The 15,414-nt window shown below is 42.2% G+C and overlaps 1 protein-coding gene across 1 annotated transcript in view; it reads right to left on the minus strand.

Moving 5' to 3' along the window:
- Positions 1–15,414, minus strand: part of LOC144120070 (uncharacterized) — a 90,347-nt gene that overhangs the window by 7,915 nt on the left and 67,018 nt on the right. The window contains exon 5 of the mRNA XM_077652535.1: positions 11,076–11,123. Coding sequence (XP_077508661.1) covers positions 11,076–11,123 — 48 coding nt within the window. The remainder of the gene's footprint in view (positions 1–11,075; positions 11,124–15,414) is intronic.

The following is a 15,414-nucleotide window of genomic DNA, read 5'->3' on the forward strand; positions in this document are numbered from 1 at the left end:
CTCGCTAACTCCAAAGGTCGCTGCCGCGTCGGCTGTGATTTATCGCTTGCCGTTAAGGCTATGATCGTTCACCCCTCCGGGAGCGCTGCACCTTACTCCGATATTCTGTTTTGTCGTCTTGCTGATTTTTCCCCGCGCTCTTTTCTCGTCGAGCAGTTTTTTCGCTGTGTTGCTTTGTCGCTGCGCCGTTTCGCCTGCGTGCTTGCTTTGACGCGTGCTGTTTATTCCTGTGGTGTTTTGTAGCTTTGCTGCTTTCTGTGCGCTGTTTTGACGCATGCTGTTGTATTGCGTGCTGCTCTCATATGGCGTCCACCTAATGCCTTGAAACGCCAGTCATAAAACCATCTGGAAATTTGTCAATACCTCTTTTGCCGGCTCTGATCGCACTTCGCCTGTGTGTTTTCTGCTGACTTATATGTCGTGCTTTTAGAGCGCAAGCAATTCCTCGTCGAAGCTCATGAATAGAATTCCTTCTCCAAATCAGTGCAGTTTTAACTGCATTGCGCAAAAATGCATTCGCTTTCGAAAAGCATCTACACAAAGCCACATGTCCAGTGCACGTAACTCATCGAAATAGCCAAAATTTGTTGGGTCTCAGCGCTGACGGTAACTGCGTTTTCGAAATTCTAAAATCTGATATGGATTTTACTTACGGTGGGGTACATGCCTCTCAATAATTCAAGAATATAACAGTATTACTTAAAAGTTAACTATTCAATATTTGTTAACCACCGTGTTAGCATATATTAGCTTTATTCGGCTGTACTACATTGCTGACAATTTTATGCCGGAAAAAGTTCTTGTCTAACTCAAAAAGCGTTTTTTTAATTGCGGAAACTCTTATGTGACGCACCCTGCATAATCAGAATGCAATAAACAACACAAAGGACACCGACTAAATAAACGACGTGGTCAAAGAAAATAATTCACGTTCTCGACACTTATCGGCCAGCTGTTAACACACCACCAATACAACCGTCCCCTAACTCATCATCACCAAAACCAGTCGCCACTACGTGAATCATTTCGCGAACTAGCTAGCGCTGATACCAGATTAATGGGACCTCGTCATTTCTTCTCTTCACTACTGACAGAACATGACTATGTATTCCTTCTTTAGCTATTCTTCCGTTTTTTAATGGACACAAGTTTTCTGTTTCGTATGGTAAATGTTTTGCCAATGAAAATTTATTCAATGCTGCAAGAACATCAACAACTCGCATGTGCAAATTGACGCAGGCAACTTTCTTTCCCTTTCCTGATTTCTCTTTTAACAATTGATTTCTACGGCTTACTGCACTGTTTATTCCTTACTTCTGTGTTCTATCCTGTTGCCCGCAATTCGACATGCATATGCGATTAAAAGCAGGGCAAATGCTTTGTTTTTCAGCAGCGCAGGAGACAAAGGACCAGACAAGTGCAATTGTCTCGTCCTTTGTCCCCTGCGCTGCTGAAAAAAACAATGTCACACCAACTTGCCAAGCTTCTACACGACAAATGCGATATGTGCTCTACTTTTCATGCAACCGCTCATGCCCTAGTGCTTCTTCGTCCAGAAACTTTCCCTTCATTAGTTTGCCCAATTGTGGATTTGGTGGTTGACTATTTCCACGCCTCATTGCCAGCCGCAAATAGTTGTTGCTTTGCAAAATGACTATTTTATTCATGTTGATTCTCAGTACAACTGCACTTAGGCTAAGTATTCAACCATTTGCTGCAGTTAATTCATTGAGTTGCTTACAAGCACTGCATCACCAATAACTTATTGTGTATCTTGTACTGATTTGTACCTTTTTGTAGCTTAGTTATCATGAGCATGATAAATTGTAATAGCGCAAGGTCAGCTCGGCCACCCAAGACACCGGCCCAAGGTTGGGTCAAAAGATGCATTTTCATAGCATTTCATCTCAGAGAACCCGAGCACCAGGTCACAGGAAAGATTTTACTCATTAGAAACCGATGGGTACCCGGTGGTCAAGGGAATCGAACCCCGCCTTTAGTGTGAACGAAGAGCACTCTTTGTTCCGATCTAATGAATAGCATCAAAGAAACTCGGATTCCAATAATAACGCCAATTATAATTGCTCATTTCTCGCTAGATCTGCCTAGTACTACGAGCACCTTGCAATGCTGCTTAATGCCTCATAGTAAACTACTATCGATCCATTACGCCTCGTTGTGCTACTTGCAAGACAGCACGTGCTGCTTCCACTGAAACAAATAGGCTTTCTAGGATTTAAAAATTGTACGCTCCCTAATAAAAATCACGATTTTTATTCCTTTAGAAACTGCTCATGAAGAGTGCACTTAGGACCGTTTTCCACGCAAATTATACAGCCCGGAGAACGCGAAATAAACAGATATTTGTAAAAGTCAGACTACCAATTTTTAGCGTAATTAATACATTATTTACTAACCGCGCTGCTCGCCGTGACTATATATTCGTGGCGACCAAAAAGGCGAATCTCAAGGCAAGGAAATGCCAAGTATATATACCAAACGGCAAATGTTACGATTATAACCCCCTCTATTTTATTCATATAAAAATTACTGCGGTTCGGCGATTAAGGTATGGTTTCCGGAGTTTGAATGTCCAAAAGTGACTCAGGCGATCAAGGACGCCGTAGTGAAGGGCTCCGGAAATTTCGACCACCTGGTGTTCATTATTGTGCACTGACATCGCAGAGTAAACGGGCCTCTAGATTTTCACATTCATCGAAAGTCAACCGCCTCGACCGGGCTGAAACCCGCGTCTTCCGAGTCAACAGACAAGCGCAATAACCACTGGGCCACTGCGGCAGCTTGTTCGACGTTAAAGATTTCTTGTTTCAATTACAGCAGTTGTCTTAATTTAATACTTCTGAAAGCGTAAAAAATGAACATGTTTTTACTGCTCAAAACACGTATGCTTCCCAAACGTTTTCTCGGAAATGCCTTCTCGTCTTCTTTGAAAAGAAGCGGTGCAAAACAATACACAAACACTAGCACTATTGGATGCCTCCCCGTCCGAAACCGTCATACTACAGAAAAAGCGCAAGTTGAAGTGTACCGAGTGCATCGAGCACCCAGCACAGTACGTTGCGGAAACAAAGCACTTCGCAGAAGGGATAGAGCAGCACAAGCAGACGGAGGCAAATGAATAGTGAGCGACTCCCGATGGCCGTGCATGCGAGGCATGTTACCAAGAGATTGACTTTGATGTAACCGCTGTGCTGGATACGGAGTCAAAAACCACGAAGAACGCATATTCAGCACACATGGGGGAATGTTAAACGCTGCTGTCAAACTCTTTGTTCTTCCTACACTCACGGTTTCAGCATAGTCCTTGAATGCTAGGCATAGAGCTTTAAAGAAAAACTATGGTTTATGTGACCTAGTGGTTGCAAAAAACAGCCGTGCCTGTGTTTAAAATAGTGGCTGGGCTTCCCAAGCTTTCAATACTTGCTGAAAATATCTTGCTTGGCGTTCAGTTCCTTATAAACAAATAAAACGCAATCTCCGGTGATTTAATCCAAATAATTAGTCTGTACACACAGCAGTGCAAATTTTAACTTCAAGACTAAGCGAGTCCTGGCAGATGAAACTACTGGTGCCGCTGTTTTGTCGTGTGAGGGGCAATTATTTAGGTGCCTTTTCATGTATTCATTATCGCTGGGCTGCAATGCAGGCTGACATCAGCGAAACAATGATATTTAGGGTGAAAGCAGCTGAGCAAAACTTATGTCAGAATTTTTCGAAGCTGTCTGCCAATAATAGTCAGCATTCATAAACCCACTGGCAGTTCTAACGTACCAAGGTTACTATAATTGCTGGCTTACCATAAGCGCGGTAGAGACTGCACTAAGAGAATCCTCAAGAACATTAAGAGAAAAGGAAAGGTATTATATTCCGCGAGTGTACACCAAATAGAAAAAGAGTTAGAAACTACTCTGTGCCACTTGTTTTCAACAAATTGCCCATGGAACTCAAGGAATACAGTAGCATCAAAGAAGTGAAAGAGATGGTTAATAACTGGTGGCTTCTTTTTCATACAGTATATTTTCTGAAAAGCGTCTAAGGTTTTTTCTATGCTCTGAATTCGAAGAAAAGTAATTCATTCCGACATTGGTTTGTGCCTATATATTAAAGTCCATTCGGTGCCCACAGCTAGTGTTATATAAGTGTTTTTTCTTCACAAATTTTGTTGTGCATGTTTTGGTCAAAATTGTGACGAAACCTTGTATCATACCAACCTTGAATCTTTGTGTCTTTTATGATATATGTTTGCCCGGTACGTCCCTACCGATCTGCCTACCAACCTACAAGCAATGCATGCTTACGTGTGGTAGAAAATGTAACCACGAAAAAGTGAAGGGCATTAAAGGCTATTATTATTATTATTATTATTATTATTATTATTATTATTATTATTATTATTATTATTATTATTATTAATATTAATATTATTATTATTATTATTATTATTATTATTATTATTATTATTATTATTATTATTATTATTATTATTATTATTATTATTATTATTATTATTATTATTATTATTATTATTAACCTCCTGGTATTTACGGCTTGTCAGCAAGTTTGGTCCCAAGAAACTTCGAGCCATTGTCTGATGTTCTGAATTTCATGCTGAATGGTTTTCTGCTCACTGCGTTTTTCCCGGATGAACTTAAAACTCCTATAGTTAAACCGCTACTTAAAGGAGGACAAAAAGACGTCATGAAAAATTATCGACCCGGCTCGATCTTGCCTATACTTTCCAACAATATCGAAAAATTTCTTTTGAGATCCGTGCCTTTCTTTGTTCAGAAATTTTCCATTTTGTGAACCCGTCAGTTTGGTTTCGTTCCCGGTCGTGGTACTGTAGCTCTCCTGGAATAGTTCTCCGATGAACAATTTTCTGCTTTCGATCAAAATTTGTTTAGTGTTGCTTTATTTTTAGACATTTCTAAAGCTTTTGAAACAGTTCATCACGGCATTTTATTAAAAAACTATACTCCATAGGTTCCTGAGGTCTGTTTTACGATGTGCGCAAGAATTATCTTTCCGGTCGATCACAAATTCTTGTTTTAGACGGCATGGCAAAAGAAGTAAGTACTCAACTTCCATTGAAGGCCGAAGTTCCGCAGGGGTCCATATTATCACCTCTTCTGTTCAATATCTTTGTTAATGACTTATCTCAAGTAATATCGAAATGTCTAATATTTCAACACGCCGACGACACTGTTTTACTTTCCAAGCACATTTCTTACAGCATGGCCATTAATAATCTCCAGAATAATTACACAAAACAATTACATGGTTCACTAATAATTGCTTGGAGGCTAACCCGATAAAAACAAAGCTCCATGTGCTTCATATCCCAATTAAATCTAAGAGCTATAGCTGCGTCGGTTTTCTACATGTTCACGACTGTTTTCCCTTTCGGTACGTGCCGGTCACCTATGTGAATTTAGTAACATACTTGAGAGTCTTCTTCGACAGTGATAGGTCTTGGCACAGCCAGCTATCACACGTCTGTGGTCTGTGTAAGCTTCGGAGCGCGGCCTGGTTGTTTTTCTCTATAAAATTCATTGTTCCTTTTCACATAAAAAACTATTGCGCATGCTCTGGTGTACAGCATTCTCCGATATGAGATTACTGTTTTTGCTTTTGGCTCAGCCACATGGCAAAACAGAGTTGACACTTTATTAAGAAGCATACTAAGAATAGTAGCCTATAACGCTCCCTTTTCTGTGTTCAATAATATTTTCACAGCCCTTGGTCTTCCATCTTTCGAACACTCTTTGTGCAGACTGCAGTGGTGCGACATCTCTGGGACAGCACTTTCAAAATACGTCATACAGTTTCCCGAAGCCTGCGTAGTACTATTTATTTTGAGGTGCCGCGCTCCTCAGCAAGGTACGGGGAAGCCAGGCGCTGTGCTAATGTTCCCCAAATTTTTAGTGATTTGCCAGAGGAAGTGTTTTCCGCAACATAAAAAAAGCGCTAAAATTAATGGTTCACTGTTTGTAACACGGTTCCTATATGTCTGAAAAATATTCGTGATCAGGCACGAAGTGTCATATTGCTGTTGTCTCAACGTATGTTCCTTGCTGTTTACTTTCATTTTCTGTTGATGTTACTTTTCCTAACCTGTTATACCTTGGTCACTATTTATTTCGTGTTAGTATTGTGCTTATATGTTGTGTTGATATTATGTTCATATTTTATGTTGATATTGCACGTCCGTCTTCCGCCTTTGCCGGGCCAAGTCCCTCAAGCCACTAGAGGCACTGGCAGGCCCGTTTCATTGCTTTGCAGATGTTATATGCAATAAAAATTATTATTATTATTATTATTATTATTATTATTATTATTATTATTATTATTATTAATAATAATAATATTATTATTATTATTATTATTATTATTATTATTATTATTATTATTATTATTATTATTATTATTATTATTATTATTATTATTATTATTATTATTATTAGTATTATTATCATTATTAGATCGCAGTCAACCCTAACTTGGATATATATTACCAAAATGCCCGAGGTCTTCGGACTAAGGGACCTGTATTTTTTCTAATGTATTAGCCTCTTGTTATTCGGCTGTGGTAAAACTGAGACTTGGCTGTCTAGCGAAGTTAGCTCAGGTGACTTCTTTCCTAATAACTATTCTGTTTTTCGAAGTGACCGCCCTGAATCAGCTTCTAAACAAAAGGGAGGGGGGGTGCTCATTGCTATTGACAGTTCCGTGCAGTGCGTTCGGCGTTCCGACCTGGAAACCATCCAGGAATCTGTCTGGTTAGAGCTCACTTATCACTCACTCGACATCAAAAACTTTTATTGGCAGCTTTCTACATTTCCCCTAATCTGCCTCCTCCTGCCTACGACGATGTACTACATTCTATCGAATATGTTATCACTTCTCATAGCAAGCACAAACTACTCATTTTAGGGGATTTTAATACTCCAGGTATTAACTGGAATACCTTTACATATTCTCACAACAATCATTATGTAGTTAGTAAGTGCAACCGGCTTCTAGATTTCACAGCTTTTAACACCTTGCAGCAACACAATTTAATTGAAAACTGTTGTGGTAATGTTCTTGACATTTGTTTATCTAATTTTGAAAATGTTCGAGTCTCGACATCTGACATCTCCCTTACTCGCTGTGACAAATTTCATCCTCCAATTCTAATAACGGCTTCGGTTTCTGTCCCACCTTCTGCTAATTCAAATCGTGCGGGGAATTCCCCCCGTTTCGCTTACGCACTTGGCAACTATGTTGGTCTCTTCGGTTTTTTCTCTTCTGTCGACTGGTCCGTTTTAAACGAAATCAGCGATGTTGACGAGCAAGTCAGCCGCTTCACTGAAATAGTTCTCAATGGTATGCGCCAGTACATACCTCTGCATACTCCTGCTCGCAGCAAGTTTCCGTTCTGGTTTTCCAAGGAACTTAGAGCAGCGCTGAAACTTAAGGAGCGGGCCCACCATAAAGCGAAATGCCCTGGGCTGGATACATGGGCAGAAGAATTTCGCCACTTGCGTTCCCTTTGCAAACGCCTGTACAAGCGGGATCATGAGTCCTATCTTGAATATTTAGAGAATAGTGCCTTTAACCGTCCTATTGAATTCTGGCGATACGTTCGCAAGCGTTCGAATAAATCTGATAGTCATATTCACTTAGTTGACTCTCATGGAAATGAAATTCGGAATGTCGCTGACGGCTTTGCTCAACACTTTTCCTCCGTGTACAAATCTCCACGTTGCGATTCTGTATGCCTTCCAGCTGGCGCACCTAATTCCGTTCTTCTTGACGAGAAGTTAGTGAGTGAGAGTCTTAAGTGTTTGAAACCATCTTTGTCCCCTGGACCTGATGGCATTCCAGCCGCCATAATAAAAGCCTTCAGTAGTACCTTCGTCCCTGTTTTAACCGCTATATTTAATAACTGTTTGAAAAATTCTGCCTTCCCCCGCGTGTGGAAAACGACGCGTGTTTTCCCTGTGTTCAAATCAGGAAACAAATCTGATGTTTCGAACTACCGCCCCATTTCTCTTCTTTGTGCAACCTCTAAGCTTTTTGAACTAGCTTTGCACAAAGTACTTTCCTTCCACCTCAAACATTTAATCATACATAATCAGCATGGTTTCATAAAAGGTCGTTCTACTACAACTAACCTTGTGACTTTTATGACGTATACATCAGCTGAAGTCCTTCAGAGGAGTCAGGTAGACGCTGTGTACTGTGATTTGAGCAAAGCTTTCGACGTTGTTACTCACTCATTACTTCTTCAAAAGCTTCTGCTGTTTGAGATCGACGTTTCAATTGTAGCCCTCCTACGCAACTATCTTCTTGATCGGTCCTGCTTTGTCAGTGTAAATGGACAGACCTCATTTGTTTACACTCCAACCAGCGGAGTTCCTCAGGGCTCGGTATTAGGCCCGCTTCTGTTCTCTGTTTTTATCAATGACGTTTCCTCCGTTGTCAAAAACTCCTCGTTTCTCCTTTATGCGGACGATATAAAAATGTTCAAGGCAATACATACTCTTCATGATTGCTTGTCATTGCAATCGGACATATCCGCCTTCTCTGATTGGTGCTTGAAGAATGGGCTCACTCTCAATTCATCTAAAACCAAGGTTGTCTCATTTACGCGTAAAACGCACAGTCTTCTCTACTCTTATTCTGTGAATGGTAGGCTGCTGCCGAGGGTTGATGAAATTAATGACCTCGGCGTACTTTTCGACCGCAGCCTCAGCTTCTCCTCTCATACAAAACGCATTGCTCTGCGGGCTATGCGTACACTTGGCTTCATCTGCAGGCTTTCGAGAGAGTTTCGAGCCCCACTTCCTTTCTTAAAGCTCTACCTCTCCATATGCTTGCCGCTTTTGGAATATGCGTCTGTTGTTTGGAACGGCACTTGCCAGTCGAACTGTGAAAAAATCGACAGAGTTCAGCTAAAGTTTTTACGCATATTTCAACATCGGTTTTCTTGCAAAACTTCCAGCTCTCGTCCCAGGCGGAGTAACTCACTGCAGCTTCCTTCTCTTAGCTGCCGTCGCGTGAGGGCAGATATAATTTTCTTGTATAAACTTCTTCATGGTCACATTCTATGCCCTCAGCTCCTAGCGCGTATCCTTTTGCGTGTACCGCGAAAGGGCATAAGGGAATTCAGACCATTCCAAGTTTCTGCGCTCCTGCACTACCTCTCCCCTCTGGACAGAATGCAAAAGTTGTTCAATTCTCTTTGTCCTCACCTTGATATATTCGCAAATTCTCTCCCTTCTTTTATATTGGATGTCCGTGACGTTCCACTTTGAGCACTCTTTTTCTCATACATAACTTCCCCTTTCATGCATTTTGACTTTACTACACTTGTGCATTTGCACTGGTATTATATTGTTTTTTTTTCTCCGTAATTGTTCATCACGTCTACTTGTTTTCATTAATGTTATTTCTTTAATACTGTGTACTCACGCCTGATTGTCTGTAACGCGTTCACTAATTACATTTCTTATTGTGTATGACTGTATTTCTAGCTTGTATTTCAGAGGTTTCTTATTCGTTCATATTAGTATTGGCTTTATTCTTGTTTGTATTTTGCTATATGCTGTACTTGGCTGTTATCGGTCGTTCTTGTGTTCATTCTCTTTGTTTATTGTTTCATTAGTTGTTTATATGTCTGTTGCCTGTTCAAGCTGTTTTCATTTACCGCTGTTCTCGCTGTTTTCTTGTTTTCACTTTTTTGCTTCATGCTTGCTGTCACGCCTAGTTTATATGCCTTTTTTTTCTATCGCCTTGACTGCTGCATTACCTCCCCTGAGTGTCTTCCTTTGTAGTGAAATAAATTTGCATTTTGTGCGTGTGAATGGTGTACCAGCACCAAGACCTTTGGGTTGTTCCTGGGCACCGAAAAAATAAAGATTGATTGATTGATTGATTGATTTTATTATTATTAATAATAATAATAATATTAATATTATTATTATTATTATTATTATTATTATTATTATTATTATTATTATTATTATTATTATTATTATTATTATTATTATTATTATTATTATTATTATTATTATTATTATTATTATTATTATTATTATTATTAATATTAATATTATTATTATTATTATTATTATTATTATTAAATAAGGGCCATAAAACGGCCATGATGAAATAGTGTATGGAACAAAATAGACAGAGAAAGAGAACAGAAGTATTGTATCGCTGAGTAATATATTAATTCTATTTAAAGTTCAAAACGACAGTTACAACCTTGGAGGCATCATAAGAGATCATGACATTGTGCTGCGCTCATTAGATGAGCACCCACGCCAACGTAAAGAAAATCAGTTCGTACACACTCTGACGCATCATTATAAAAAACGAGGGGAAATTTTTAATGTTATGGCACGTCAACCCACCTACGTAATATTGGTCGAACAATTAATAGATTTTGAAGTTTTACTTGGTCTAAACTGAATATTTGAAATCCTAAAACATTTAGGTTTACTTCAGGGCGGCCACATTTTCAGCCGATTCGTAACGTTACTGTACGCTTCCATCTTTGAAGGGCATCGTGATAATTCGGCGAGCAGCGAATGTCCAGTTTATTTGTGCTTTCCGTATTTCAGACATTAGGAATCGTATGTTACTGATTTTTTATGAAACACTATAAACTAAAAATTCCCAAATGGCTGCCACTAGCTGCCCAATTGTGCATTGCGTAAAAAGTTAAAGATACAAGGTTTTACGAGATATTTAAACACCACAATTTTTTTATTGATGACGTACACGGTTGCAGTCTGTCGGACAGCAACTTGTGAAACTTAGCTCTTCATTTATTGTTGCCTTTTCTTGTTGGGGAGCGCTGGTAACAGTGGCGCGTTGCTCAAACTTAAAGTGTATTTGCTGCTCTTTTGTGGATTTTTTAATAAATAAAATCTCAAAAATGCCAAAGTAAAAAATTGTCAAAGATGGCCGGTTGCCTATCTTTGTTTTTTTAAGTGCAGATGGCTGAATTGTCGAGTATCTTTTGAGATGAAGTTGAAAAGCAGATGGCTATAGCTCACCTGTGACTTGGTCTGTGGTGTACGTGTCGGCGACCACAAAGGACACATCTACAGTGAAAGCATTTAGAAAGCAATAAGAATTGACCATGTTTGGTCGGCGCACAAAACTGAATACCATAAGGCACAATTTAAAAGAGCGGCGTGAAGCTGGTATGGTAGGGTGAACAAGTCATCTTGGCTTCAACTTTATATCTCAATAACTGCTGCATATTTCATTGTGACATTTTTTACTTGCGTAAATTTTACTCTCCAGCCTTTTATTTTTTCTTGGACTTGAGAACCACATTTTATGCTGATGTGTAAAATTAAACGTAGCTTTTCTCAGAAACAAAAAAAAATAGTACGACCGTAAACGTTTGCACAATATTTACACATAATGGTGGGTTTCATCCGAACCTTACAAAATCGGTACCTACATTCATCTCACAAGAACAAATATTGCCCTCACTTGTTACGTACAGCAAGAGACTTTCCAAATTATGAACTTTTTTGAAACTATATCTCTATGAGTTTTTCAAAGTAAGTGGTTCAGACTATCTGCAAGAGATTTCTGCACAAAATAAAGATATTTCAGCGTAATCGGGTGGTTTACAGAAAAGGTTTATCAAGGTTCTAAAAATAAAAAAAGTAATTTTGGGAAAAGCGCTTTTTTCTGGTTGCTCATAAACTACAATAGTTCGAAATGCACTAGCACAATACACGGACTTTCTGGCTCTTTTAATGCCTTCCTAGAAGCCTTTATTCATGTTTCTCGCTTTTCTGTGACATTGCATGTTTTCTGTTGAGTTTCAGAATTGTTGCATGAAGTTAGTGCGCAGTGTACGATGTAAAATTTATAGGCAGCGAAGGCATGTTCATAACAACGGATATGAAACGGCAAGCCATAAACCCTTTCACATGTGTACGTAGTGCATAAACAAACCGTTCGTTTACATCAAACATGAAGAAAGAAGACGACGAAGTGCAACCTTGTGGAACGCGCTCAGTCAGTCTCCAGATTTTTTCTCTGTTTTTGCGTGTATTCTGCGGGGATGCCGTCCCCCGTCATACGTCGATGGCTCTGAACCCTCCTGGGCATCCGAATGGCATGGCAGCCCCCTCCTCGAGCTCGTCCAGGAAGCTGTGCAGCCGTCCGAGTGACCCCGACAGCAATGACACAATCGAGTACTTCAGCGAGGCCAGCAGTGAGGGCTGCTTTGAGACTTAACTCAGCCGGAAGACCAATTAAGAGAAGACTTTTAAGATCCGGATCGTCATCGAGTGAGTCCACTGTAAAAACAAGTGGCAAACCACCGGCACACACGATCCTCATCCTTCCTGTGCAGCCAACCAACAACATGAGTCGGCTTTACAGCCAACTCGCCTCTGTAGGACTAGAGGCCCTCGTGCCTAACGAAATAGAAGACGTTCGAGTGAATGCGCGGAAGAACATTGTAGCCGTTGATGTCCACCATGCGGCTGCGCTGGAAAAACTGCGGGCCATAACTCAGCTTGGCGGTTTATCAGTTAGTGTTGTCCCGCTCGGCGGGAATGAGTCATCTGGCGTAATCTATGATGTCGACGAGGCTATCACGCGAGATTATTTGCCCGTACTCGTGAGGCAGGCAAATGAAGGCACCGTAATTCTACGCGTATCACGTCTGGGCAATTGCCGTCGTGTGAAGATTTTGTTCCAAGGCGACAGCCTTCCATCACACGTGAAGGTGGGCCATTTCCGCCATGCCGTGCGGCCATTTATTCCAAAACCCCTGCAATGCCGCGAATGTTTGAAACTGGGTCATGTGAGCTGGGTCTGCGACAACACGAGAGTGTACTTTCGTTGTGCCGGAGCCCACAGCGCTGAGTCCTGTACTGCACAAGTGCTTAAGTGTTCCAACTGCAACGGGCCTCATGACGCCTCATCTAAGAAATGTCCACGCATAAAAAACGAGCGTGCCGTTCTAAAGCAAATGGTTCAGGGCAATTCTACGCACTGTGAAGCTGCTGCGACTGTTCGGAAAAGGCGTTCTCGCCGCAAGAAGAACTCAAGAAAGTCTTTTGAAAAAAGCAACCACAACGACGTGCCCACGGCACCTCCTTCTTAACCTCCTCCCGTGCCGCCACGTACAAGTGTGTCCAGTCCGCAAAATATCGCCAAGGATAATCAGACCTCTTCCCGTGCGGATGCTTGGCCAACGCTTCCGCCGTTATGCCCTGCTGAGCCTCCTCAGCGCAAGATCCCATCGCCGAGCTCACCTGGCGTTAGAGAAGGGCTTCCAGCGCAAGATCACTAATCCCTCGTGATCCTCAGGGCGGTGGTCAATGCCATTCGCCCTTTGATACAGGCCCTCCAATCGGCAACCGCCCGAAGCGTCTTACTGGTGCTGGAGTCTATGGTTGCAGCACTACAAGATCTTTAAAACAGAATGGCTGGCCAGCTTCTCACGTTTCGTGAGGAAGTCAGGCGCGCTACTGTCTTCCAGTGGAACGCGAGAGGCCAAAAGTCACGAATTGCAAGTGTTCGGCAACATGTTTTCAACACCCACTTCCCTTTATTAGTCATCTTAGTCATCACAAGCAATCAGGCATTCCGGGTACGAGCCCTTCTGTGCTCCGACATGCGGGGAGGGCAGCAAAGTTCTCTTCTACATCCTCACCGACATAACGTACGTTTGCTGCCCATTTCTGTACATACAATGAGGAGTCCAACATTAAATTATGAAGGAAAGAGGTATGAAGAAGATGACGTGGATTAACCGAAGAATAAAGATCAAGAAGAATCATTCGGTGAGGTGGAGAGAGATGATTGGTGAACAGAGGGAGAAGAAGATGGCAAGGCTTACGTGTACTAACGCCAAGGCTATAAAAGGGCGAGTGAGTGAGGCACGGGGGGGACAGCAGAGAAGCGGTGGCTCCGGCGGGTCAGGGACACAGCAGCTGGAAGAGAGCGACGCCGGCTACTGCTCCGGTGAGCTCGCGTTCTACGGCTTCGCATCGTGGACTTCCTGCCGTGCCTGAGCCCTTTCCGGGGAGTCAACGGAGGACGCTACCACCTGCTACGGGCCGGGGTGTCTCCAGCGCTGTTGCCACCCAACCGGGTGGTGCCTCCAGTGCCAACAACACCGGCATCACATCCACGGGCGCTTGGAGCGGTAGCTTATACGACGCATCCAGCGACGCAGGCAGCGATGCCAGCCCAAGCACGTCGAACGCCGCCTCGACACCGGCTACTGGATCCATACAACGCCGCAGCCGCACCGAACCAACCGTGAGCACGAGCGCTGACCGCTACCTGTAGAACGCTAGTAGTAGACGCTACTGGCAGTGTTACCGAATCGTGTATATTTATATTCTTTGTGTTTTGTGTTTGTTTTGTTAGTTTTGTGTTCTAGTGTGTGTGTCACATAGGGTGTATTAAATGTGCGTTTGTGTGAGTACACCTGTCCTCTAGTCCATTCTTTCGGTCCGAGTGTTCTCTAGGGAGGTCCGTGTCAAAGATAAGTGGCTAGCCTGTGCCAGGATTCATTTTCTTTTTCTTTTTACTTTGTCTCGAATCTTTCCGATTTCTCGACGGCAGAAAGGATGGATTTGGCAAAAACGTTAGAACTGGCGCTCAATACGGGGTTAAGCAGGGAAGAGGCGATGCGTCTATATGAGGAGGAGGCAAACGAGGCAGAAAGAAGAGGCAGATAGGCAGAGAGAGGAAAGGGCGGAAGCACGCGCAGACGCTCGCGAAGCAGAAGAGCGGGAGGCGAAAAGAGCTCGCGAGGCAGAAGAGCGAAAAGAAAAAAGAGCTCGCGAGGCAGAGAGAAGAGCAGAAGAAAACCAGAAAAGAATGATAGAACGGGAAAAGGAGTTTCTTTTGTGGAAACAGGCGCATGTCGCGGGAGGATATGAGAAGATCATGGACAGTGATCAGAGTTCCTTAGCCGGTACAGAATCTCTTAGACCAGCGAGAGTTTGTCCAAGGAAGCTGATGGCTACTTTCGAGGACAAAAACGATGACCTGGACGCATATCTGCAACGATTCGAGCGGATAGCTTTCGGGCAAAGCAGGGAGTGCAGTGAATGGGCCACGGCATTGAGCACGTGTTTAGTCGGAGAGGCGCTGAATGTGTTTGGAAGGATGCCTGCTGCTGATTCCATGCACTACGAGTAAGTCAAAAAGGCCCTCCTCCAAAGATTAAGGATTACGGCCGAGGGTTTTTGTGAGATATTTCGCACCGCGAATCCTGAGGATTCGGAAACCGTTAAGCAGTTTTCCTGGAGGCTGGCCAACTATTTTGATTGGTGTCTTGATATGTCGAACACAGAAAAGAGTTTTGAAAGAGTGCGTGACAAGCTGGTCACATAAAAATTT

Source organism: Amblyomma americanum, chromosome 2 (assembly GCF_052857255.1).
Source record: "Amblyomma americanum isolate KBUSLIRL-KWMA chromosome 2, ASM5285725v1, whole genome shotgun sequence".
NCBI lineage: Eukaryota > Metazoa > Arthropoda > Arachnida > Ixodida > Ixodidae > Amblyomma > Amblyomma americanum.